The 23821-nt window shown below is 39.9% G+C and overlaps 1 protein-coding gene across 1 annotated transcript in view; it reads right to left on the bottom strand.

Annotated features, from left to right (window-relative positions):
- DPYSL2 (dihydropyrimidinase like 2) overlaps window positions 1–23821 on the bottom strand; it is a 91643-nt gene that overhangs the window by 33921 nt on the left and 33901 nt on the right. The window contains exons 2-3 of the mRNA XM_070952573.1: window positions 16395–16483; window positions 15178–15362 (exon numbers count right to left, since the gene is read on the bottom strand). Coding sequence (XP_070808674.1) covers window positions 15178–15362; window positions 16395–16483 — 274 coding nt within the window. The remainder of the gene's footprint in view (window positions 1–15177; window positions 15363–16394; window positions 16484–23821) is intronic.

The following is a 23821-nucleotide window of genomic DNA, read 5'->3' as shown; positions in this document are numbered from 1 at the left end:
GGTGGTATTTGCCGGTTCTCCGAACTACTCAAAATTTCTGTTACCAGTTCTCCAAACTGCTCAAAATTTCTGCTACCGGTTCTCCAGAACCTGCTGGATTTCACCCCTCATATACATACACGTATACACATACACATACATATACACATATACATACACACACACGCACATATGTAAGACGTGCCCATAGAATTGCCAATAATCAGACTTGACTGAATGGATATCATCATCATCATCATCATATATGGGAAATGCTTTCTGTAGCCCAAGGAGGAAACAGCCAGAGGAATTAACTTTTGCTCATCCAAAGCTCTGCATGAACATCTCCTACATAATACATGGGGAGATAATGTCCTGCTTCTCAATGGAACTCGCTAGTATAAAATAAACAACCGATTAACCAGGTCCCAGTGGAGCTCCGGAAACAAAGACAATGGATAAATATTCAACTATCGTTTCCCTGCCAGATGTCAGGATGTGGTTCCCATGATCTGGGTACACTCTTTCTTTCCCACCATAACAATCCACAAGGCCAGGACATGGTGGCCTTACACAGCCCTGCAAAATCCATCTGGGACCATCACGTCAATCAATCAATCAATCAATCAATCTGTTAGGATATGGTTTGAGCCTAACTATGTTGTCCAGGCAATATAAGTGTACTGTTACTTTATCTGTATATGTATTATGTGGCTTTAATGCTGAGTCATGCTGTAATTACATAATTACTGGTTGTGAGAATATTTAAGCAAGGTACTGCAACGTGTTCAGTTGCTGCTATGATATGCTGTTGAGAGGTTGCTGCTATGATGCCGCTGTTGATGATAAGCTATCATTGAGAGGAGTTGTTATCTGCTAATTATCATTGGATGGATCTGCAACCATCGTGGTTTGTGAACCAGAGTGAGTTTGTTATTCTAACCAACTACTGTTTGTTGAGTAAGAAGATTCTGTAACTACTGGACTGATTTACTGGCAAAGACTTGGAATTTGTTTAAAGACTATGAGACTGTTTTTCTACTATAAAGTAAGCTTTTGATAAACCAGTTTGCTTATCTCTTATTCATTGCTCTCATCAATCAATCAGAATAGAGCTGGAAGGGACGTTGGAGGTCTTCTAGTCCTAACCCCGGCTCAAGCAAGAGACCCTTTACAATTTCAGACAAGTGACTGCCCAGTATCTTCTTCAAAGCTTCCAGTAACAAAACATCCACAACTTCTGACAGCAATTAACACTGGTTAATTGTTCTTACTGTTATGAAGTTTATCCTTAATTCCAGGTTGCTTCTCTCCTTGATTATTTTCCATCCATTCTTTCTTGTCCTGCCCTCTGGTACTTTGGAAGATAAGTTGACCCCCTCCTCTTTGTGGCAACCTCTCAAATACTGGAATTCTGTTATCATGTCCCCCCTAGTCCTTCTTTTCTCTAGACTAGCCAGACCCAAATACTGCAACTATTCTTCATGTTTTTTTGTCTCCAGGCCGTTAATCATCTTAGTTGCTCTTCTTTGCACTTTTTCCAAAGTCTCAACATCTTTTTTGTAATGTGATGGTCAAAAGAGGAGGCAGTATTCCAGATGTGGATTTAGGTTCAAGATTTCATTTTTGCTCCTAAAAGACATTACAAGTAGTCCTGGACGTATGATCACAATTGAGTCCAAAATTTCCGCTGCTTAGCAAAGTAGTTGTTAAGTGACTTTTGCTCCCTTTTTGATCTTTTTGCCACAGTTATTAAGCGAATCACTCCAGCTGTTAAGCGAAACATGTGGTCGTTAAGCAAAACTGGCTTCCCCATTGTCTTTGCTTGTCGGAAGACAGCATGACCCAGGACAGTCTTAACTATCTTAAATAAATGTGACTTGCCAAGTGCCTAAATTTTGGTCACATGACTATGGGGATGCTGTAATGGGCGTCAGTGTGAAAAACAGTCCTAAGTCATTTTTTGAGTGCTGTTGAGACTTCGATCGGTCACTAAATGAATGGTTGTAAGGCAAGGATTACCTGTATTCAAAAGCAAGAATAATCATCCTTGTAGCTGGGATGAATGAATATAGGAAGGTCTTGCAACCACTGTTGGAAAAACATAACTAAGCAATCCAACCTAAAAGGCGTAATGAACGGATCACACTATGACACATGTATACAAAACTCTTACCAATCATCTATTAATGGTTTCTATTCCTAATGGTACTTGAATTTTTGTTTAACATCGATCTTCAGCATTCAATCTCATATTGTGTCAGTTGCACACATACGAATGGTCCCATAAATAAATAAATAAATAAATTCTTGCAATGAACTTTTGTTTCTTTTTGTTCTCGCTTGAAAAACGAGTCATCAGTTCTGCCCAAACCAAAACAGGCACTATAGCAAACGGGACAACAAGGCTGTCTCTGTTAGTTTATCTGTGTGTTTTTATGTGCAGTTGCCAATAGGCCACACTGAAACGAAGGAGAAGGAGAAGGAGAAGGAGAAAGGGGAGGAGAAGGAGAAGGGGGAGGAGAAGGAGGAGGAGGAGGAGGAGGAGGAGGAGGAGGAGGAGGAGGAGGAGGAAATTTAAGAGATTTAAAAATGGAATTGAATAATCTGGAAGAAACTTTGGAAAGGGAGATAGGGGTTTGGGTAGATACTCTGGAGACCTGGCAATGTAGGAGTATAGACATAGGAGAAATATTTAGACTGAATGGTGAAGACACAGATGCTGATAGAGACAAAGATCCAAGAGAGGAGTATGAGGCAAGCTAAAAAAACGAATAAAAATTGAAGTATTAAAATGGGCAAGAAATGTTGGGTAGAAAGGAATTTTTTTGTCTTCTTTTTCTAACATAATGATGGCCTGATTAAAAACTGAAATAAAGGTAGAAATAAGAATAAACACCATTATATAAAGCAATAGTTAGATGGAAAGATTGGAGGTTGAAAGATGGTATTATTAGATATGTTTAAATAATAGGATGACTGGTACTTGAATGGCGTATTATGACTGAACAACCAATAATGAAGGATTATTAATATAAACAAGTGTATTAACACTAGGATTAGTAATGGTGGCCTGATTAGAAGCTAGAATAGAGATAGAAATAAGAAATGGGGAATATTAGCAGATATAATTTTCATTTAAAAGAATATAAGTAATAATTAGACGGAAAGATTAAAGATTAAAGGCTGAAAGATGGTATTACTATGTATGCTTAATAATATTCCATTATTAATGCCATTTCATTGGCATTAAAATGGAACATTGAAATATTGAATAACTACTTTAAAACAATTATGTATATCAATACTAGGATTATATAAGTTTGACTAATATAACTATTATTATTATTATTATTATTATTATTATTATTATTATTATTATTATCTTTTATTCATTAAACATGAAACTCAGTCAACTGAACATTTAAAAATGTGTCACAAATACCATTGACTGGTGCTATTGGTTGATATGGGTTGCTGCCAGCGTCCTAGGTATCAACCAAGTATCTTCTTAAGATGTACGATGTTCCAAGTAGCGCAGTTTTTTGCAGTTCCACTGGTGTTATTGCAGGAAGCTGCAATTTCTTGAATTGTTTTGTGAAATTCTTGGACATGGTACCAAGTGCCCCAATGACAATAGGTATCACTGTGACATGTTTCATCCATAGCCGTGTAGTTTCTATGGCCAGGTCGCGATATTTCATGATTTTTTTCCAGTTCTTTTTCTTCGATTCTGGCGTCTCCTGGTACCGTGATGTCAATAAATTGTACGTTTCGGTTTTTGACAACTGTGATATCTGGCGTGTTGTGTTCCAAATGACGATCCGTCTATATTCGAAAGTCCCACAAGATCTTCACCTTCTCATTTTCTATAACGTTTTCCACTTTATGTTCCCATGACTTTTCAGATACAGGAAAGTTGTATGCGTGTGCAATGATCAGCTGTCCTTCGCATGCGCGGCAGTGCCAAAAACCAGTGTGCGCATGCACGCAGGCCAGCTGATTGTCAGGTGTGCATGTGCACCAGAACCCGGAGGTTCGGCTTTTCCAGAGTGTGATTCCTTTGCACATGTGGCAGTGCTGAAAACTGGTGTGCGCATGTTTGCCAGCCAGCTGATCACCGGGCGTGCATGTGTGCTAGAACCGGGAAGTTCAGCTTTTCCAGAGTGTGGCCCAACGAGCGTGCCCATGCACGCACAACATTTCCGCACTCAGCTCCGAAAAGGTTCGCCAACACTGACATAAAACAATGCATATTGTAGCCTCTGAGAAACAGAAGTTATGTTGTGGCCCGCCAGAGGCCTGTACGGATCGTGGCTGATCCCAACGACGAGGAGGCTGGTGTGGTATCGCGCCATTAGCCTGCACAGACAGCGCTCGCGTCAGACAGCGAGGAGGCTGAAGAGGATGTGATGCCAGAGGCAGAGACTCAGCCAGGGCCTTCAGAACCTCCAGAGGCTCCTTCCAGTGGAGAGAGTGAAGTGGAGGAGCCTCTCCTCAATGCTCGGGCATGCAGGGCTGCCAAAAGGCAGGAGTTGCTACTCAGGAGGAGGAGATCTACTCGAGAGTAGGGCTTGAGGATAATTGGCCACTCCCTTAGCCTACTTAAGTCACACGCAGCTAGTGCGTTCTTGCTGGAAACAACTTGTATTATTATCAGAGTATTTTGGTTTATCATATCTTGTTTTCTGGGCTGGTTGCCAACCTTTGCCGGTCTTGTTTATTCTTGGTACGTTAATAAATTTGATAAGGACCATTGGTGTGTGTCAATATCCTCAGAAATCCAAAGCTGGGGCAGAACAAGTTACGGTAGCAGCTATCCATTCAAATTACTTGGTGACTGACCATGTAAAAAGCTACTGCTACTAATAATAAATACGTTTATTACTAAATTCACCAATGCTCATGATGGATTTTTTTCTAGGAACATTTAGAATTCGCTTCTCTTCTCCGTTGCTTCTTCTGACCTTTAGCAGGAGAGAAGAATTGCCAAGAAGAAATAGAATAAATATAGAAACTAGGAGCAATTTGCTGGGGAGAAGCAGCTTTTATGTTCCACCTAGAGCAAAAAAAGACTAGCCAAGAAAGTGTCAGTAGTAGCACTCGGCTTCATCCAGATTCTTCTGAAACAGCCTTACATTGTTAGTCAGAGGCCTCTATTGGTCCCAGTGGTCTTCCGGGTGCGATTCAAGGTGTTGGTTACCACCTTTAAAGCGCTCCGTGGCATAGGACCCGGGTACCTTCGAGACCGACTTCTGCCACCAATAGCCTCCCACCGACCAGTTCGCTCCCACAGAGAGGGTCTCCTCCGGGTGCCATCAGCCAAGTTATGTCGGCTGGCGACACCCAGGGGGAGGGCCTTCTCTGTGGGAGCTCCAGCCCTGTGGAATGAATTGCCCCCCGAAATACGAAAGATTTCCGACCTCCGGGTGTTTCGCTGCGCTCTGAAGACCCTGTTGTTCCGCCAGGCAGGGCTATTAACATAATGTTTTAAATTGGGGTATTTTAAATTTCTGGGATTTTAATTGGAGCCTAATTATTTAATGATTTTAAATTTTAATTGTTGTCGTGTTTTTTGTGTTTTTAAATAGGCTGTACACCGCCCTGAGTCCTTCGGGAGAAGGGCGGTATAGAAATAAAATTATTATTATTATTATTATTATTATTATTATTATTATTATTATAAAAACATTAACGCATGAAGTCTACTTTAAAAAAAACAAAACTCCTTCCAAGAAGGTAAACAGGGATAGAAGTCTAGGAAAATTATGTTTCTTTCTTTAATTATCTTAAATTCTGGGATGCTGAAAGAAAGAAAGAAAGATTTTTGACAATGAAATGCACACCTGTACAGGTAGTTCTTAACGTACAATCAAAGTGAGCCCAGAATTTAAACTGTTAAGTGAGAAATTTGTTAAATGAGTTTTGTCTCATTTTACACTTTTCTTGTCACATTTGTTAAGCGAATCACTGCAGTGATTAAATTAGTAACACCGTTAAGTAAATCTTAACGTTCCCATTGACTTTGGTGGTCAGCAGGTCACAAAAGATGGGTCACATGACCCTAGGACAGTGCAACCGTCATAAATACGAATCGGTTGTTAAGCATCCAAATGTAAATCACGTGACTAGGGGGATGCTGCAACGGTGTGAATAAGCGTGAAAAATGGTCGTTAAGTCACTTTTTTCAATGCCGTTGTAACTTTAAACGGTTACTAAGTGAACCGTTATAAGTTGAGAACTACCTGTATGTGGATTTGACTGCCAATAAAGAATGGTGCATTTTTCAAATGATAAGAATGTGGATTTTGAAGTTACGTTTTTGTGAGGTGGGTTTATCAATCTGAACAGCCTTCTTATTTGCCCCTTAAAGTCCACTGCTGCTTTTTCTAAAGAACAACAAAGATATTGTTTTCCTCTTTAGTGGGCATAATAGGAAATAGTAAGGAGTCCGAAGGGTGCTCGAGGGGGGGGGGGGGCGCTGCTGGTTGAACTGGGTGTCCCCGCCATGCTTTCTGCTTGAGCCAAGGGGTTGGACTAGAAGACCTCCAAGATCCCTTCCAACTCTGTTATTCTGTAATATTATTTAAGTGTTAGCCTAAGCCATTTCTTTCAGATTTAGGATGAGTTTTGTGCACGGCACTGCAAATCTGCTTATCATTTGCAATTTCAGACTGCAAAACTGGACTCTTCGGGATGAGTGCAATATCTGGATTCACAAGTCACGTTAGATCTGTCCATTTTAAACCTGGTTTGTTGTTATTCTTGTAGGTTAATTATTGCGAAATATATGTGATATATATATATATATATATATGGTTTTTAAATGCATTGTAAGCTGCCTTGAGTCTTCGGAGAAAGGCAGCATACAAGTTGAACAAACAAACAAACAAACAAATAAATATTCCTGAAAGCATTCCCACATGATTTTTTTAAGTTCATGCAAGGATGATGCAGCTTTTAGGGGAAAAGATCAGAAAGCTGGAGATTACAAGAAATTGCAGATTAGGGACAAGAATTACATAGCTACAACTTTTGATAATAAGAGAAATAAATTCGAGAGCATAAGCAACATATTTTGCTGTGAGACATCTGGGAAGCTTCTGCTACTAGTTAGCTGCAGCACGTGGGGCTGAATTTCTGAGTAGCGAGGATTTATCTTGCTGGGGGAAATCTGAGAAAAATACACGTGACTCAAACTGAGAATTCAACGCAACCAAGTCCCCCTCTCCCCACAAATATTTTTATTCATCCTCTGAGAATCAAAAACAGTAAGCAGAAAGATTGGCCCTAACCTCTAGATCAGAAAAGCAAATAAAACAGTTCATATGCGTTTTAACTGTTGTTAAATCAATTGCAGACATTTCAGTATTTGTTCTAAAGAAATTCACACAGACAAATTTATGTGACATGCTGTTTGCCGTCTGCTAGATTCAATTTCATCAATTGCTCCCTTTTAAAAAAGAATTGGAGGAAATTTAGAGAAAGCAAAGGATAGGGAGGCAGAAGAAGTTTAGTCTTTGGTCACTCCATTTCAAAACCCCAAATAACCCATAATTAAACCTGGATCCAAAGACATCGGAAACTAAGAGATGTTTCCAAAAAGGCACACATATATCCAAACCACCAGTTACTTTTTCTAACATTCAGATGATAAAAATAGCTAAAATGGAAGGAGAAAAAGCAGAGTCATTCTCATTCTTCATTTTTATGTGTTTCCAATTAGATTTTATAACTTGGAGGATTACTTGGATAAAAGAAGAAATCTCTTGCTGCTTTTTTTTTTTTTTTTCAAAAGAAACACATCAAGGGATTCAGCAGCATTTTTTGTCAACAAGTTATTCTCCATTTAATTTAAAAAAAAAAAATCAATGTAGCTCTTTAAAAACAGATATCATTTGAAAACCCCAAGGAACTCTTAGAAGAGAGGTTGGGGGGGAGGGAGCTGGTGATTGATTTAACTGCGTCTCCAAGTTGTAATAAACCCTTGAACAAGAGAAAGAAGCCAAAGACAGTCTTTGACAACTGTGGTGTCCGGGGATGGGGAATTTCTAAAAAAGAACTCATCCAACTGTTCAATAGATGTTTTGCAGTACTGGAAGAAAATGGTAATTAATGGGTGCTCAGCAACTCAAAAGGAACGTATAATGTATCCAGGCAACAAAAGGTGTTTTGTTTTATTTTATTTTATTTTTAAATACACTGCATTATTACATTCCTGAAGCTCTTGTATTGCACCGGAGTAAATTCTATGTTTCCAAGTGTTATTTTGGGATGTATATGGTGGGAGTGCATGCCTATGATGATGCTTATGATGTACGTACGGGTGTACTCCTAAATTACTTCGCCCCTTCTCTTCCTTTAAATCAGGGGTCCCCAAACTTGGCAGCTTTAAGACTTGTGGACTTCAACTCCCAGAATTCTCTAGCCAGCTATGGAGTTGAAGTCCATTTCATCTAGAAGGCTCCAAGGGAAGGTTGAGGGATTAAGGGAAGGTGCCCCTATCAGCCTAGAGCAGAGGTCTTCAAACTTGGCAGCTTTAAGACTTGTGGACTTCAACTCCCAGAATTCTCCAGCCAGCTATGGAGTTGAAGTCCATTTCATCTAGAAGGCTCCAAGGGAAGGTTAAGGGATTAAGGGAAGGTGCCCCAATCAGCCTAGAGCAGAGGTCCCCAAACTTGGCAGCTTTAAGACTTGTGGACTTCAACTCCCAGAATTCTCCAGCCAGCTATGGAGTTGAAGTCCATTTCATCTAGAAGGCTCCAAGGGAAGGTTGAGGGATTAAGGGAAGATGCCCCTATCAGCCTAGAGCAGAGGTCTTCAGACTTGGCAGCTTTAAGACTTGTGGACTTCAACTCCCAGAATTCTCCAGCCAGCTATGGAGTTGAAGTCCATTTCATCTAGAAGGCTCCAAGGGAAGGTTGAGGGATTAAGGGAAGGTGCCCCTATCATCCTAGAGCAGAGGTCTTCAGACTTGGCAGCTTTAAGACTCCAGCATAGCTGGCTGGAGAATTCTTGGAGTTGAAGTCCACAAGTCTTAAAGCTGCCAAGTTTGAAGACCTCTGCTTTAAACGTTCTACAAGTGTTCTGCAGAACATAATCAGCACACACAAAAAAATCTAACTCATGGTCTTGAAGGACTACAGAAGCACATCTGTTTCTTCGTTATGTTTTGAGAGATTGTAACTATATTTAGCTTGGGTCATTCTAATGTATGATAGTCATTACTTGGACTGCTCGTGCATACCGCCCCATCATTCAGACTAGGGCAGTCCAGAACTACAGACAAATAAACAACTTAAGAAGTTGGACTCACATCTCATTAAGACACAGTACGGTTTGATTCGTGGTTAGCAGTTACTGTGGCCCTTATTCGACAGAACATGGTTTCGTCACTATGTGAACCAACCAAAGTATGGATTTCTTACAAAGCAATTCTTTATGATTCGGCAAAAGAACTCAAAGCAGCAGGGTACAACATTGTCCTCTTCTTAAAATAGGTTCTGGAGTTAAATTTGGTTTGGTCTGCTTTTCATCATCTTCCAAACAGCCTCTTTGAAGATGCAGATCATCCTCTGGTTCAGACATGTAAGCTGGCATTGAGCCATAATTAAAACCTTACACATCACCCCTGGGTGAACCCAGGCATGGTTCATGGCTTAGAAAAGCATGCAGTGTAAGTGCCCTTCTCTTGATGTCCCTGGGATCCCAACCAGGGACCCAAACGCTTGTGGATGGAATATTTGAAATACTCTGCAAAAATGTCTCTATAAAATGATCTGGCAGTTTTGCAAATGGCCTTCAGGTCACTTCTCTTCTTGTAAACTGCTTTCCTGAAGTTCTGGAAGAAAAGTGATTTGAAGCATGTGATGCCATGCCACGTCCCACGGCAAACAAATTCCCCTGTTGTCTATGCCACACTGCTTTGCTTGGTGAGGAACTCTGAGAGCTGAAGTCCACAAGTCTTAAAGTTGCTAAGGCTGGAGACCCATGGTCTATGCTACATACTGTATTGGAGCAGGGTCGTTCTAATTTTTCTGTTTTCTCCAGGAAAAGAATTTTGCCTAATCTGGTGTATTATACAGAATTAGTATCTAAGTAAGTAATCTACTGTTGCAGAAAGCCCTTAAAAGCAGGGTGGATAAAAATCAATGATTTTTTTAAAAAAATAAAAAAAAAATCAGATTTTTTTTTATTTAAATCGGATTTTTTTTTATTTAAATTGGATTTTTTGATTTTTATCGAATTTATTTTAATAAAAAACTTTGGGGGTAAAAATCTATTGTAAGATAGTTTTCTATTTAAGATACATAAATAATTTAGTTTATTCAGCATGAAATGGAGCTTAGTTATGTAGCACGAGGCTGTATATTCTGCAACGCTGGGACTATCGGTGAATCAACAGCGGGTCAAAGGAGTAGCAGAGATGACAGTTGCTCTTTAAAAATTATGATTTAAATCGAGTTGATTTACATCAAGCCTTTTTACTAGTGATTTAAATCATGATTTAAATCGTGATTTAAATCAACTCGATTTAAATCAAATCCACCTTGCTTAAAAGTAGTTGATTTGCTTGAAAAAGATGTCAAAACCTTCTCCTTTTTTCAGATTTTGCTCAGTGGAAGGCAGGAAAGAGAAGAAAAATAGTGAGGTCAACCATCCAGATGTTTCTATTTTGGGGAGACAGGGAAGAGATGGACAACAATGTCATTTCAATACAGCAGTTCTTGGCTAAGCAACCTTTTTGGCCCTGTTAAGAGTTTGGAATTAAAAACTGAGTACAGTATGGCCTTTTAAATTTTAGCACCTAGCCAAGCTTGCTTCTGAAAGCCCACTGCAAACCTAAATTTTGATTTTATGGATGTGTAATTTCTTTTGATAATATGGTGCAATCTTCTCTTCTACTCTGATGTGTCCCTTATTTTCTTGTTTTTTTCCCCCCCGGCTTTTTGTACAAGTTATGCATGACTCAGAATGCCACATGTGAGATTTTTGTACCATGAGAAAGACACATGGGCTAACCTACTCTCCAGCCCTAGAACTTGAAGGGGGGGGAAGAGAGAAGACAAGCATAATATTTGTGCAAAAATCCAATCCTGCTGTTAAGGCTGAGAAACAACAGTTCCAACAGAAGGATCAGCAACAAGGAGGAGGAAGCTAGGACAGTCAAGATGAAATACGGTGGAGGCTTAGCACCTACTTAGCTTCAAGGACCCAAATGACAGATGTAAAACCTTTAACCAAATTTATTTAGCCTAGAGAAAAAGTCCTCTAAGGAAATTAATCCTTTATATACAGATACTAGGAAGGGACATGGTGGCTTAGTGGCTAAGACGCTGAGCTGGCCGATCGAAAGGTCGGCAGTTCAGCGGTTCAAATCCCTAGTGCTGCGTAACAGGGTGAGCTCCCGTTACTTGTCCCAGCTTCTGCCAACCTAGCAGTTCGAAAGCATGTAAAAAATGCAAGTAGAAAAATAGGGACCACCTTTGGTGGGAAGGTAACAGCGTTCCGTGCACCTTTGGCATTGAGTCATGCCGGCCACATGACCAGAGACGTCTTCGGACAGCACTGGCTCTTCGTCTTTGAAACGGAGATGAGCACCGCCCCCTAGAGTTGGGAACGACTAGCACATATGTGCGAGGGGAACCTTTACCTTTACCTTATACAGATACTCTTCTTGCCATTTGAAGATGGTCTCATCTTCAAAGATGCTATTGGAGGAGAAATTAACCCTTTGTACAGATACTCTTCTTCCTGTTTATACAGATACTCTTCTGACCTCCTGATCTACTTTAGTAAGAAATCCAACTCAAACTTTCTCCATTCTCTTTCCTTGAACCAGCATTAACAAAAATATCCAGCAGAAAAGTGAAGAAGGAGGGAATATGGTGTAAACCAGGGTTCTGGCTGGCTGGGGAATTCTGGGAGTTGAAGTCCACCAGGCTTAAAGTTGCCAAGGTTGGAGACCCCGGGGTAAACCATCCAATGTATATTTGTAAAAATATAGAACTTTATAAGCATTCAACTTTGCTCTACGCTGCCAATTCCAGGGCTTTCTGCAAACGGTGGTAAGCCATACTGTTCAACCACGGTTTGTTACACAAGACAACTTTGTCCAATTCAAAATAAAAATAGCAGAATCTCTTTTCATCAACATCAACTCATAGAAACCTGACACATCCTTGTCACTTTAGTAACAATGTGAGTTGCATTTTGGTTTACTGTGCTATATAGACCTTGCTTAAGTCTCTCTCCCCCCCCCCCTCAAATTTTCCATCTCACCTACCGAACCAATATTTCATAGTGGTGACATAAATTTGCAACAAGGCCTCCACTGTAAGAATTAGCAAGCTGGAAAAATCCAGCTATGTAAACCGTAGTCTATCGTGTGGTTGCTGCACAAAATCATTCAAATATGGTCCGTCCACAAATGATTGGCATTGCAATGTGTGAAATTGCTCATATGTTGCCCCTGCTGCTATGGAACCTGTTTTCAGCCTCTGATAACAGACACACAGGCCATTTTAGTGCAATGTGTTACAAGCAGAAGTGAAGCCCTACATGGCTCAGGGCCAGGGTATCTTCGAGACCGCCTTCTACCGCATAACTCCCAACGACCAGTAAGATCCCACAGATTTGGTCTCCTCCGGGTCCCGTCAGCTAAACAATGCTGGCTGGTGGGCCCGCGGGGGAAGGCCTTCTCTGTGGCTGCCCCAGCTCTCTGGAACAAGTTACCTCCTGAGGTCCAAACCATCCCCACCCTATTGGCCTTCCGAAAAGCGGTGAAGACCTGGCTTTTCCGGCAGGCCTGGGGCCATTGATCTCGCTCTTGCAATCTGGTGTGATCCGGCCATGAATGGTGTGAATGAGTTTTAATGTTTTAAGTTCTTAAATGTTTTTTATAATGATTTTAAATGCATTGTGAGCCTTCCTGAGTCTTCGGAGAGGGGCGGCATACAAATTGAATTAATAAATAAATGAATGAATAAATATTAGTAGTTCAGGGCTGGACTGTGGAGTCTTCAGAGTCAGCATTGATGATGTTACCTAGTTGGTAATGAAACATCTGCAAGGAAACAACGAAACTCAGAGAGCACCAAGGACCTCACAATGCAATGTGTCCACTTAGAAGCTCAAACTAGACTCCCAAGTCCCTCTCCTGGATACCTCTGGACAGTTTTGCATATCCATTTGATAGATCACCATTTGCTATGATTCATGTATGGTTTACAACTAAACATATTTGATGCTAATCATGGATCTGTACAACTGATTTAAGTAACTGCAATAAGCCAAGATAAAGGCAAAAGCTTGAATTCAGCTTCAGTACATCAATAATTATCCATCAACTTCAAGGGTCTCCAAACTTGGCAACTTTAAGGCTTGTGGACTTCAAGTTCCAGAATTCCTCAGCAAGTCATGATGGCTGGGAAATTCTGGGAGTTGAAGTCCACAAGTGTTAAAGTTGCCAAGGTTGGAGACCCTTGATCTACTTTAACATGGAGTGACAACTCACATTTTCCTCCGTTCTCTTTTCTTGGACCAGTATTTAAAAAAAATATATCCAGCAGAAAAGTGTAGGAGGAAGGAACATGGATTGTAAAGGACTCATCAACATCTCCCCTGAGACAAGTGTAGATGTTTCCAGCTCCAATATTTTTTTTTAAATCCAATCTCTCCATGATGAGCAGCAGAATATTTTTCAAAGTCATGTGCTTTGAAACTCAAACCCCATGTTGCATTTTTTGAATCAATGCAAACTACAATGACGCCCAATTTCTCCCAGGCAAAGATTCACATTTTGACATCTTCTCCACTCTATACTGGGGCTCCTCCCAATCCAGCAGTGGACTTGCTAGCAACCAATTTGCTAAGATCTTTAGAACTCAGCATGGCCTATAAAACTCTGCAACCATTTCAGATCCCTTCAAATAAAATGCAGAGTCTTAAGTGCTTGACTGGACAACTCTAATCTTTGTTTATTCCATCCTCCCACCAACAAGACATTCCAGCCCACACACCAGTAGCCAGCAATCTAGACATAATACATCCTAGCAACCCAGTCAGCTGTAATGGATATAAATATATATTTTACAAATCTGGACATAATACAAACACATAAGCATCTAATTCCTCTAGGGCTAGTTGCCAAATTGCAATTACAATCCCGGGTGCATTAATGTTTTCATTGAGGGAACAGCTTCAGTAGAATCTCAATATTGAAGCAGTAGATAAAATTACATTCGCTGGAAAAGAAATGCAGGGAGCGCAGGAGTAACTATAGAAACAAAAATATAGAGATGGCCCGATTTGCTTAATTGTATCTTGCTAGCAGAGTGCAAGAGACCAAAAAATTTAATGTCAGGGAAAAAGGAGAATCAAATGACCATTCTCTCTTTCCAAAATCCTGATGATGCTGTATTAGCTTTGCCTAGCAGCCTGCTCTATGAAATCTCAGAAGAACTTGGGCACAATCTTCTTTCAAATATCATTGTTTATGTGCAAAACTCAAAATGTAGAGATGATCTTGTCAGATTTCAAGAGCATTTTACTTTTTTAAAAAATAAAATAATAGATGCTTTGATGCTTATGTACAACTTCTGGTAAACCTGAGTCTTATAATAAGCCCATAAAAATTAGTAGCTTTCAAAAGAAAAGTATTAATTTCTAGCCCCAAAACAGAGCTTAATATGGTCTGAAAATGGATGCAATTCTGCTTTTTCACCTTTTAGATATAAACAGCTATAGCATTTAAGACGTATATACCGCTTCACAGTGCTTTACAGCCCTCTCTAAGCGGTTTACAGAGTTAGCATATTGCCCCCAACAATCTGGGTCCACCTGTTGTGCCATTTCAGATATAATCTTAATTCCAATTCAAGGATTTGCTCAATTCCAGCCTTTATTATTTTACAAATAACTCAAGGCAGCAAACATATTTAACATACCTCCCTCCTCTTTCCCACAACCACCCTGTAAGATGGGTTGGAATGTGAGAGTGAGTGACAGTCCTAAATCGACCAGCTGGCTTTCCTGCCTAAGGCGGGACTAGAATTCTCAGTCTCCTGGTGACTGGCCAAAATCACCCAGCCAGCTTTCATGGGACTAAAACTCATGGTCTCCCAGTTTTTAGCCTTGGTACCTTAATCACGAGACCAAACTGGCTATTACATTTAAATTAGATAAATTAGATCTTACTGATCATAGTGGTGCCTCCAGCCAGGGCTGCTCTTGTTCCTTGGAAGAAGTCATCAGCGGAGGTCATTCCTTGGTCAGGCATTTGGAAACGGCAGTGGACATCAATTCCTCCAGGGATCACCATTCGTCCATGAGCCTCAATGGTTTTTACCCCTCCTGGCACAATGAGGTTCTCCCCTATTTGTCTGAGATAAGAGGCAGTCTGGTATCAGTATTATAAGCACAGAGAGAAGCACATGTTCAAGATTTTTTTAAAAAAATGTACAGCTGAGTCGTTGCAGCGGCTGTACCGATCAAACAGGAAGCCAGCTGAATTGTTGGGGTGGCTTGTTATCCGGTAAGCAGCTGATTGCCGCAGCGGCAGAATTGCTTGCTCAAAAATTGCTCTGTTTGCCGAAAAACAGCTAATTACTTAAGCAGCTGTAATCCTCACCCACAAATTGTGCTGCTCTCCTGATTGCTGAGAAGCCAAAGAATTTAACTCTGCCTTTTTGCTCTGAGGACTCTTCCTAAAACGCATCTCTCTTAGGCTCAGACTGAGTCAAAACTGGGACACAGCCAAGAGAGATGGGGCTGCAAAGTTTAAAAGGACTTAACTCATTCTTTGGATTCTCTGCTCAGCACACTGGAGAATGTACATTTTCGAGGGGAAAAAACCAGGAAAGTCCAGTTGCCTTTTGAAACTGCCAGAAAGTCTGTCATGTTCTCATGAGAGTTGCAGCAAATGCCTTGAACTGCCTTTCAATGCAGACCCTGGAGTGCACTTTTTACACTCCTAAATTATAGCCAATTACAGCACCAGTTCAGTAACAACCCAGAAGCCAGGCAAGAAATGCTGCAATTGCTCTTTATAATTCATGTCTTCACAAGAGATGATTTCCACCCAATAGGCAGAAGTGCCAGGATCTAAACTGTGTGTTGGCAAGAATGGGAAGCACCAAAGTCTTCCCATTCTTGCCAAGTTCTCAATCTCTGTGGTCAACCTTAAATCTATACTTATATATCTGGACTACAACTCAAGGCATGTTTTCTTTGTGGCAGACTGCACTCAATTTAATGATCTCAAGAACTCAACCCAAAATCGCTTTTTCCACTTTTTCTTTCTCTAAGCATCAGTTAAGTTTTATCTCAACGCTTCCGTGGAGCCCAGCAGGTTTCTACGATAAGACATTTTTTTATTTAATTCCATAACAGAAGCAAAATCATCAGCTACTCACTTTATCAACCCATCTTCCATATAAATGTCTGCGTAGAAGGACTGGTCATCGTTTACTATTTTGCCTCCTTTGATCAAAAGGCGATCACTCTGAAACACAAAGACATCAAACAATACATCAACTAGAAAAATGGTTGGATTTTGCAGAATAACAGAATAATAGCATTGGAAGGGCCCTGGAGTCTCTTTGTCCAACACCCTGCTCAAAGAAGAAAATCCTGTAACTTTTCAGACAAATGGTTGTCCACTCTCTTCCTAAAAAGCTCATGTTGGAGCACCCACAACTTCTGGAGGCAAGTCATTCCACTGATTAATCATTCTCCCTGTCAGGAAATTTCTCCTTAATTCTAGGTTGCTTCTCTCCTTGATTAGTTTCCATCCATTACTTCTTGTCCTGGTTTCAGGTGCTTTGGAGAATAGGTTGACCCCCTTCTCTGTTACAGATCCACATGAAGACAGCGAGTATCTCTGAATTATTCAGAGGGCATTCCATATACTGTAAATCAAGTCAGCTATTTTGAAGCAAAATAGCTCAGAATCACAAATAAATGCCTTTCAGCAATCTACCCCTTAAGTGTGCTTTCAAGAAAAAAGAAGCTACATTAATTGGTTGACCTATTTTATTAAACTGCATCCACTGGTTAAAAATATTTCAAGAATCCCACAAGGGCCAAGCAACTGTGCTGTTTTAAAAAGGAAGATGAACATTCTCCTACGAAATCAAAACACAGTGGAAAGCCAAATGGGCTGCCGAACGGCCAGATACAGGCAGTTATGTAGATGACCCTACACCAGGAGTCAGCAACCCGCGGCTCTGGCACCACATGTGGCTCTTTCGTTCCTCTGCTGTGGCTCCCTGTCACTCAAAATATGTGTCACAACCGCCAATGTGCAACACCTACCGGCACGCAATTTATTGAGCTTTTTGGCCAACCATGGATAAATCCAAGAAAAGTTTCAGAAGAAAACAGAATGTTTAATTCAACTACATATGCTAGTTTTGTGGCCACTCAGGAAATAGTCAAGTATGGGAAGGGTTTTGTGGCTCCCGGTGTTTTCTTTTCTGTGGGAAACAGGTCCAAATGGCTCTTTCGAGTGTTTAAGATTGCCGACTCTTGCCCTACACAAAAGGTGTCACATTTTGATCTTCTCGCCAGCATTGGTCAACTTTGAACAGGATTCATACCCGACATGGTTGTCTGCCAGGACTCATTGTTTAAGTGGGGTCTTGTCTCTACTCAGTGTGACTGTGGTGCTCGACAAAATATCCACCACATTGTGTACGAATGTCCATCAAGAGTTTACACCGGCCCAATGTCTGATTTTTTCAACATAGACCATTTTGTCCTTGAATGGCTGGGTGGACTGGACATTAACATTTGAACCACTATAAGTCCATGTATTTCAGTGGTGGGTTTTACCTTTGCTACTGGTTCGCTCGCGCAGAGCGTATTTAATGACTTCCAGGTGGGTGGGCAGAGCCTCCCACCACCACTACCAGTTCTCCCGAACCGGTGCGAACCAGGAGCAACCCACCACTGATGTATTTGCTATATGCTAAATAAATAAGCAAATCCTATGGAATGCTAATTTTGCTGCCAGTTTTTTTCCTGAAATCACCCGCAGAGGTTAAAATCATCACTTGATTCTTTCAAGTTAAGGGCTGTCAAGGAAACTGACCAAACACTTGTTTCCATGAAAGTTGGCATGGCAAACAGATTTTTCCAGCTGGATTTTTAGCAAGGTTTGAATCAAACTGATTGGTTCGCCCCTCTACTGCATGTTCCAGAGAAAACAAATCTGCTCACAGTCATTAGATAAACTGGACAGGGGAGAAGGAACAAATCTAAACAATTGCATTTCTTCCAGATGACAATGTTCTGCAGGGACACTGTCAATGCAATTAGCAAGCCGCATTATATGAAGATGGGATTTGTTGCCAGTCTTGTTTGCGCCTTCTGCACACTAAAAACCAAGAAAGAAGGTTGGTTAATGTCTATTGGTGACATCTGGATATTATGCTGTCAAGGCTTTCTACTGCTTGGCAATTTATCAAGAAATGGGCTAATCACATCTTTAGCAGCATCAGTGCTCTTAAGGGACCATAAATTGGTTGCCTTTGAGCAATTTTTTTTAGGTAGTGGCTAAAGCCTACCTTCCCATCTTCCCACAAGTTTTCTTCCCTAGCAAAGACACTTGTTTTGGAAGTTCTTCTCAGGATGTTTTAGAACAGGGGTCTCCAACCTTGGCAACTTTAAGACATGTGGACTTCAACTCCCAGAATTCCTCAACCAGCTTTGCTAGGAGTTGACGTCCACAAGTCTTAAAGTTGCCAAGGTTGGAGACCCTTGCTCTAGAATATTGGTGTCATTTTTGAATACACTTGTTATTAAGACAAAGCCAGTATTGCTGGTCCCGTCCCTAAGGAGGTATATCTGGCGGGACACAGAAGAATGGCCTTCTCCATAGTGGCTCCCTCTTTCTAGAGCCTTAGTGTGCTCCCTCCTTCTATCCCTCCAGAAATTAGACTGGCCCCCATTCTGACACTCTTTCATAAGATCCTGAGGACCTGGTTTTGGCAATGGGCCTGGAGAACCCAGAGGGGGATGGAGCCCATTAAATGGCTGATTTTAATGTTTGTCGTCACGGAGGGGGGGGTATTGTTTTATTTTATCATTATTGTTTTTTATTATTTTTATTTTTTCAACATTGTGTTTTTAATTGTCTGTAAGCCACTTATCAACACTAAGTGGCTTATAAATTCTCTAAGAGAGAGAGAGAGAGAGAGAGAGAGAGAGAGAGAGAGAGAGAGAGAGAGAGAGAGATAAAGACAGACAGACAGACAGACAGACAAACAGACAGACAGAGACACCGGTAGTTAGGATGGATGGATGGATGGATGGATGGATGGACGGACGGACGGACAGACAGACAGACAGACAGACAGACACTGGTAGGTAAGATAGAGATAGATAGATAGATAGATAGATAGATAGATAGATAGATAGATAGATAGATAGATAGATAGATAGATAGATAGATATAGATGTAGGTAGGTAGGTAGGTAGGTAGGTAGGTAGGTAGATAGATAGATAGATAGATAGATAGATAGATAGATAGATAGATAGATAGATAGATAGATAGATAGATAGATAGATAGATAGATACTGGTAGGTAGGTAAGACAGGTAGATAAGATAGATAGACTGGTAGATAGGATGGATGGCTGGATGGATAGACAGATACTGATAGGTAGTTAAGATAGGTAGGTAGGTAGGTAGGTAGGTAGGTAGGTAGGTAGGTAGATAGATAGATAGATAGATAGATAGATAGATAGATAGATAGATAGATAGATAGATATGACTGCTTGCTATAGCAGGGTTGGGCTTGTATGTTTTCTGTTATGCATTACCTGTAATGCACCTTTTCTCCTTTTTCAGATCAGGCTTCCTGGGAGATCCAAACAGCTGGAGAAAGGATTGTGGGTTGTCCAATGAAAGATGGGAGCACAAAGAAAAACCCACTCACCCACCCTTCTCGTGCCCTTTATCACTCCAGCAAGTAGCACAGCTCTCCATCCAACTTTTAAGAACCCTTGTAATTCCAAACATTATTCCCCTTTTGGAAAACAAAAGCCAACCTTATTTATTTTACTTCCATTTGAAAGGGAATGTTTTTTTTTTTTAAAAAAATCCTCAGATATAAATCTGCACTTATATAAACTCATCACCCTAATTTGTTTGGTTCTAGAAGAGAAAGCCCAGCTGTTCTTTTGTTCCTTACTTGGAATGTTAAAGATAAACACCCTACTTAAAAAAAGATAAAGCAAAACCCAGAGGATTTTAACAGGTTTATTTCTTCTTTAAACTGTAACAGAATAGAAGCAAAACGTTAATTTAATAGACCAACTATCTCTTGCTCCCGTTAGTCCATTAAATTGCAAATGTCCGACTATATTATAAATTACATTATTCGTAACAATTTGCAACTTTTGTGTAATGATATTATGCAAATGATGTAAATCAGGGTGGATAAAAATCAATGATTTTTTTTAAAAAAAAATAAAAAAACAGATTTTTTTATTTAAATCGGATTTTTTTGATTTAAATCGGATTTTTTTTTTTCTCGAATTTATTTTAATAAAAAACTTTTGGGGTAAAAATCTATCGTAAGATAATTTTCTATTTAAAATACATAAATAATTTAGTTTATTCAGCATGGAATGGAGCTTAGTTATGTAGCGTGAGGCTGTATATTCTGCAACACTGGGACTATCGGTGAGTCAACAGCGGGTCAAAGGAGTAGCAGAGATGACAGTTGCTCTTTAAAAATTATGATTTAAATCGAGTTGATTTAAATCAAGCCTTTTTACTAGTGATTTAAATCATGATTTAAATTGTGATTTAAATCAACTCGATTTAAATCAAATCCACCCTGTCACCAAGCTGCAAAGGTTGGGGACCACTGGTGTAAAGCATATGATTTTCATGAGGATAATACAGTTGAAACTCTGGAAGCTGCAGGTATTCTCAAGAAAGGTAACATCTGCCTCATAATTTGGATACTGGAAAGTAAATGTTAAATATTATGGGTTAATTCTAGCCAAAGACAACTCAATATGTTCAAGTACAAAAATATGCAATCAGTGCACTGTCACACCTGTATTGGGCACGGAAGAACTAAATCTTTCAAAGACGAGCAAACAGCTAGATGTCGTGCTTTTCATCCTGGATTCAATAAAAGCTTTGTCTGTGGTTTTTTGTTTATTTTTTTTGGCTGCTCTGCAGGACAACGTTGTCTACAGGCATGTTACAAATATGTAAAATGCAATCTACAAACACTGAACTATAAAAAAGCCAAGAGCAAGAAGGGAAATTAATATAAATTCCCTCAACCCTACCTGCATTTTAAAAAGGAACTGGGAGTATGGCTACTACTTCAAAGGAGAGGTATCTCCTAAAGATATCTCTTAAGATCTGTCAACCTATTCAGTCAAATGGTGATCTAAGCAAGCAGAATCTGATGCTAATCTTCAGAGCATACGTCTGTCCCAAACCCAAAGCTGAAGATCAAAGTCCTTTCTAAAGGAAGACCACGGTAACTTTCCTTAAGACCTTCCCTTAGTGATTGATTTCCAACTGGATCCATGTTGCAAGCTGGTTAACACCTGAAGGCATCTTTTCTGCATTGACACAAATCTACTGAGCAAATGGCAAATGGTAGAAAATGGTTGTCCATCTCTGCAACTGATTCAGGAGAGTTTGATGCACATAAAATGCACATCAAATTCTTACTTACTAGCAGCTCTGGCACAAAACTTTGTTTACCACAAAATGATTGTGGATATACAAATACAACTGTTGCATGCTAATTCCTTACTATCTTACTAATTACTTACTACCTTTTGTGTCTTAGAACAGGTTGAATTCATCTCTGCTTTCTCACACCTTGCAAAAAACATAGGAGAGATTCATCTCCATCTGCTGTTTACTTCCAGTCACTGACCAGCTTTACGTAAGCTAAGATTAGAGTCAGAAAACAAAATACCTTCTTCAATCAGACTACAAATGTCTCCATGTGCATTTTTCCAAATCTTGTGATGCAGTTGATGTCACCAAAGAACATGCAGAAAAATGGTATGCTTGAGGAAAGCAGCACATGCAAAAATATGCATTAATACGAATTCAGATTTTCCTACAAATATATATTACAACCTGACAAGGCTGTCTAATACTGATACTAGATTAAATTAAGCAAGACAGATTCACTCACGCCTAGTTAAGATATGTACAAAAGTTCTTTTGACCTCTCACAGTCTCACCAATAGTGATTAAGGAACCAGAGGCTGTCTGAGCTCTTTATTGTATGTTGCAGCCTCTCATTTGAATCCCAAGAAAAGATCTATTTAGTTGGCCAGCTATATATTCTCTAACACACAAAAACCCACATACATAACTCCTGAAAGAAGACGCTTCAGAGATCCTGTCAGAAAACGCTTTTCGGTTTCCTTCTTTGCCTGAGACACAGAAAAAGTTACTATTGTTAAGAAAATGAATTCATACATGAGTTGAATTACATCATTAACTACAGTTTTTAAAACATGGTGGAAGGGACATCACAGGTCCTCAAATCCAGAGGTCTCCAACCTTGGCAACTTTCAAGACTTGTGGACTTCAACTCCCAGAGTTCCTCAGCCAGCAACGCTTTGGGAGTTGAAGTCCACCAGTCTTAAAGTTGCCAAGGTTGGAGACCCCCTGCTCTAATCCAACCCTCCAGCTTCAAGATTTACAAGAGCAGCTGACAAATGACTTTCCACCTTCTAGCTGAAAAACTTTAGGAAATACGTTCCTGCTTTTCTTGTTTATGTTTATTAATATGATTAGAGATGTAATACCTTCAGAAACTATGACGTGACAGGAGAATATATATATATATATATATTCCTCCTCCTCAAGTAATTTTAGGAAAAAATGAAAACTATGCAAACGTTTTAGCATTATTGGTTTAAAAAAAAAAGTCCCCTGATACTGTAATCAATGTATCATATATAACTTACATTTTGTTCATAAAAGTATTGTCAATAGCTAATAACGTTTAAGGGCTTGGACACCTAGTGGAAGAGAGTTCCATCAACATCTGGATCAAAAACAGAAAGCAAACGCAAGGGCATCAGCAAAAGAAGATTGTTGTGAGAATTCAGTGCCGATGACTTGTAGAAGAAGAGTATTCTTGTTCTTATATTTGATAAATTATATCCTGTCCTCACTTCCCTGCAAGGGTTGATTACTGTAAATAATCATATCTAAAAGTCTTCCTATTGCTGGAAATCATATTGTAAAGTAAAGCCTGGATAGTATTTTTAAAAAAATTATTTTACTTATTTCAATCACCGGTAACTGACCTGATAGCTCCCCATCCTATGAGTAATTAGGAGGAAGGTCTACACTAGACTACAACAAGCCTGAAGAAATGCAAGAGCTTTCTTATGGCCTTGTGTGGAACCCATGTCAAATCTAAAAGAGGGTTCCTTTAGATGACCTTTCTCTTGTACAGACAAAATATAGATTATCTCTATGGTAATAACATGTTGTGATTTGTTGAGTAAATCCAATCCCTAGGCTGATTAGCAGCTTCTAGTCCACAATTTAGAGCAGGTTAATAAATGGATCAGAAATGTTAAGTTGGGACATTTGAAGATGTCAAGGAAGAATTCTCAAACTGGGGACAAGAACTCCCAAGGAGAGACATAAATAAATTAAGGTCCACACCCATTCTATCTAGATGACCTTGACAAGTTGCTAGCTCTGGATTCCATGGGACTCGGGATTGTCACTTGACAGTTCTTCCTACACTACTCCCCCCCGCCCCCAGCAATCTCAAGCTGGTCCTCAGCACCATCCATAATGACCCAGCCAGAATCTAGGCACTC

The sequence above is a fragment of the Pituophis catenifer genome, unplaced genomic scaffold, assembly GCF_029215685.1.
Source record: "Pituophis catenifer annectens isolate HBS135680 unplaced genomic scaffold, rPitCat1.0.hap2 SCAF_12, whole genome shotgun sequence".
Taxonomy (NCBI): domain Eukaryota; kingdom Metazoa; phylum Chordata; class Lepidosauria; order Squamata; family Colubridae; genus Pituophis; species Pituophis catenifer.
The sequence above is the reverse complement of the archived record's forward strand: the minus strand, read 5'-3'. Positions and strand labels throughout refer to the sequence as shown.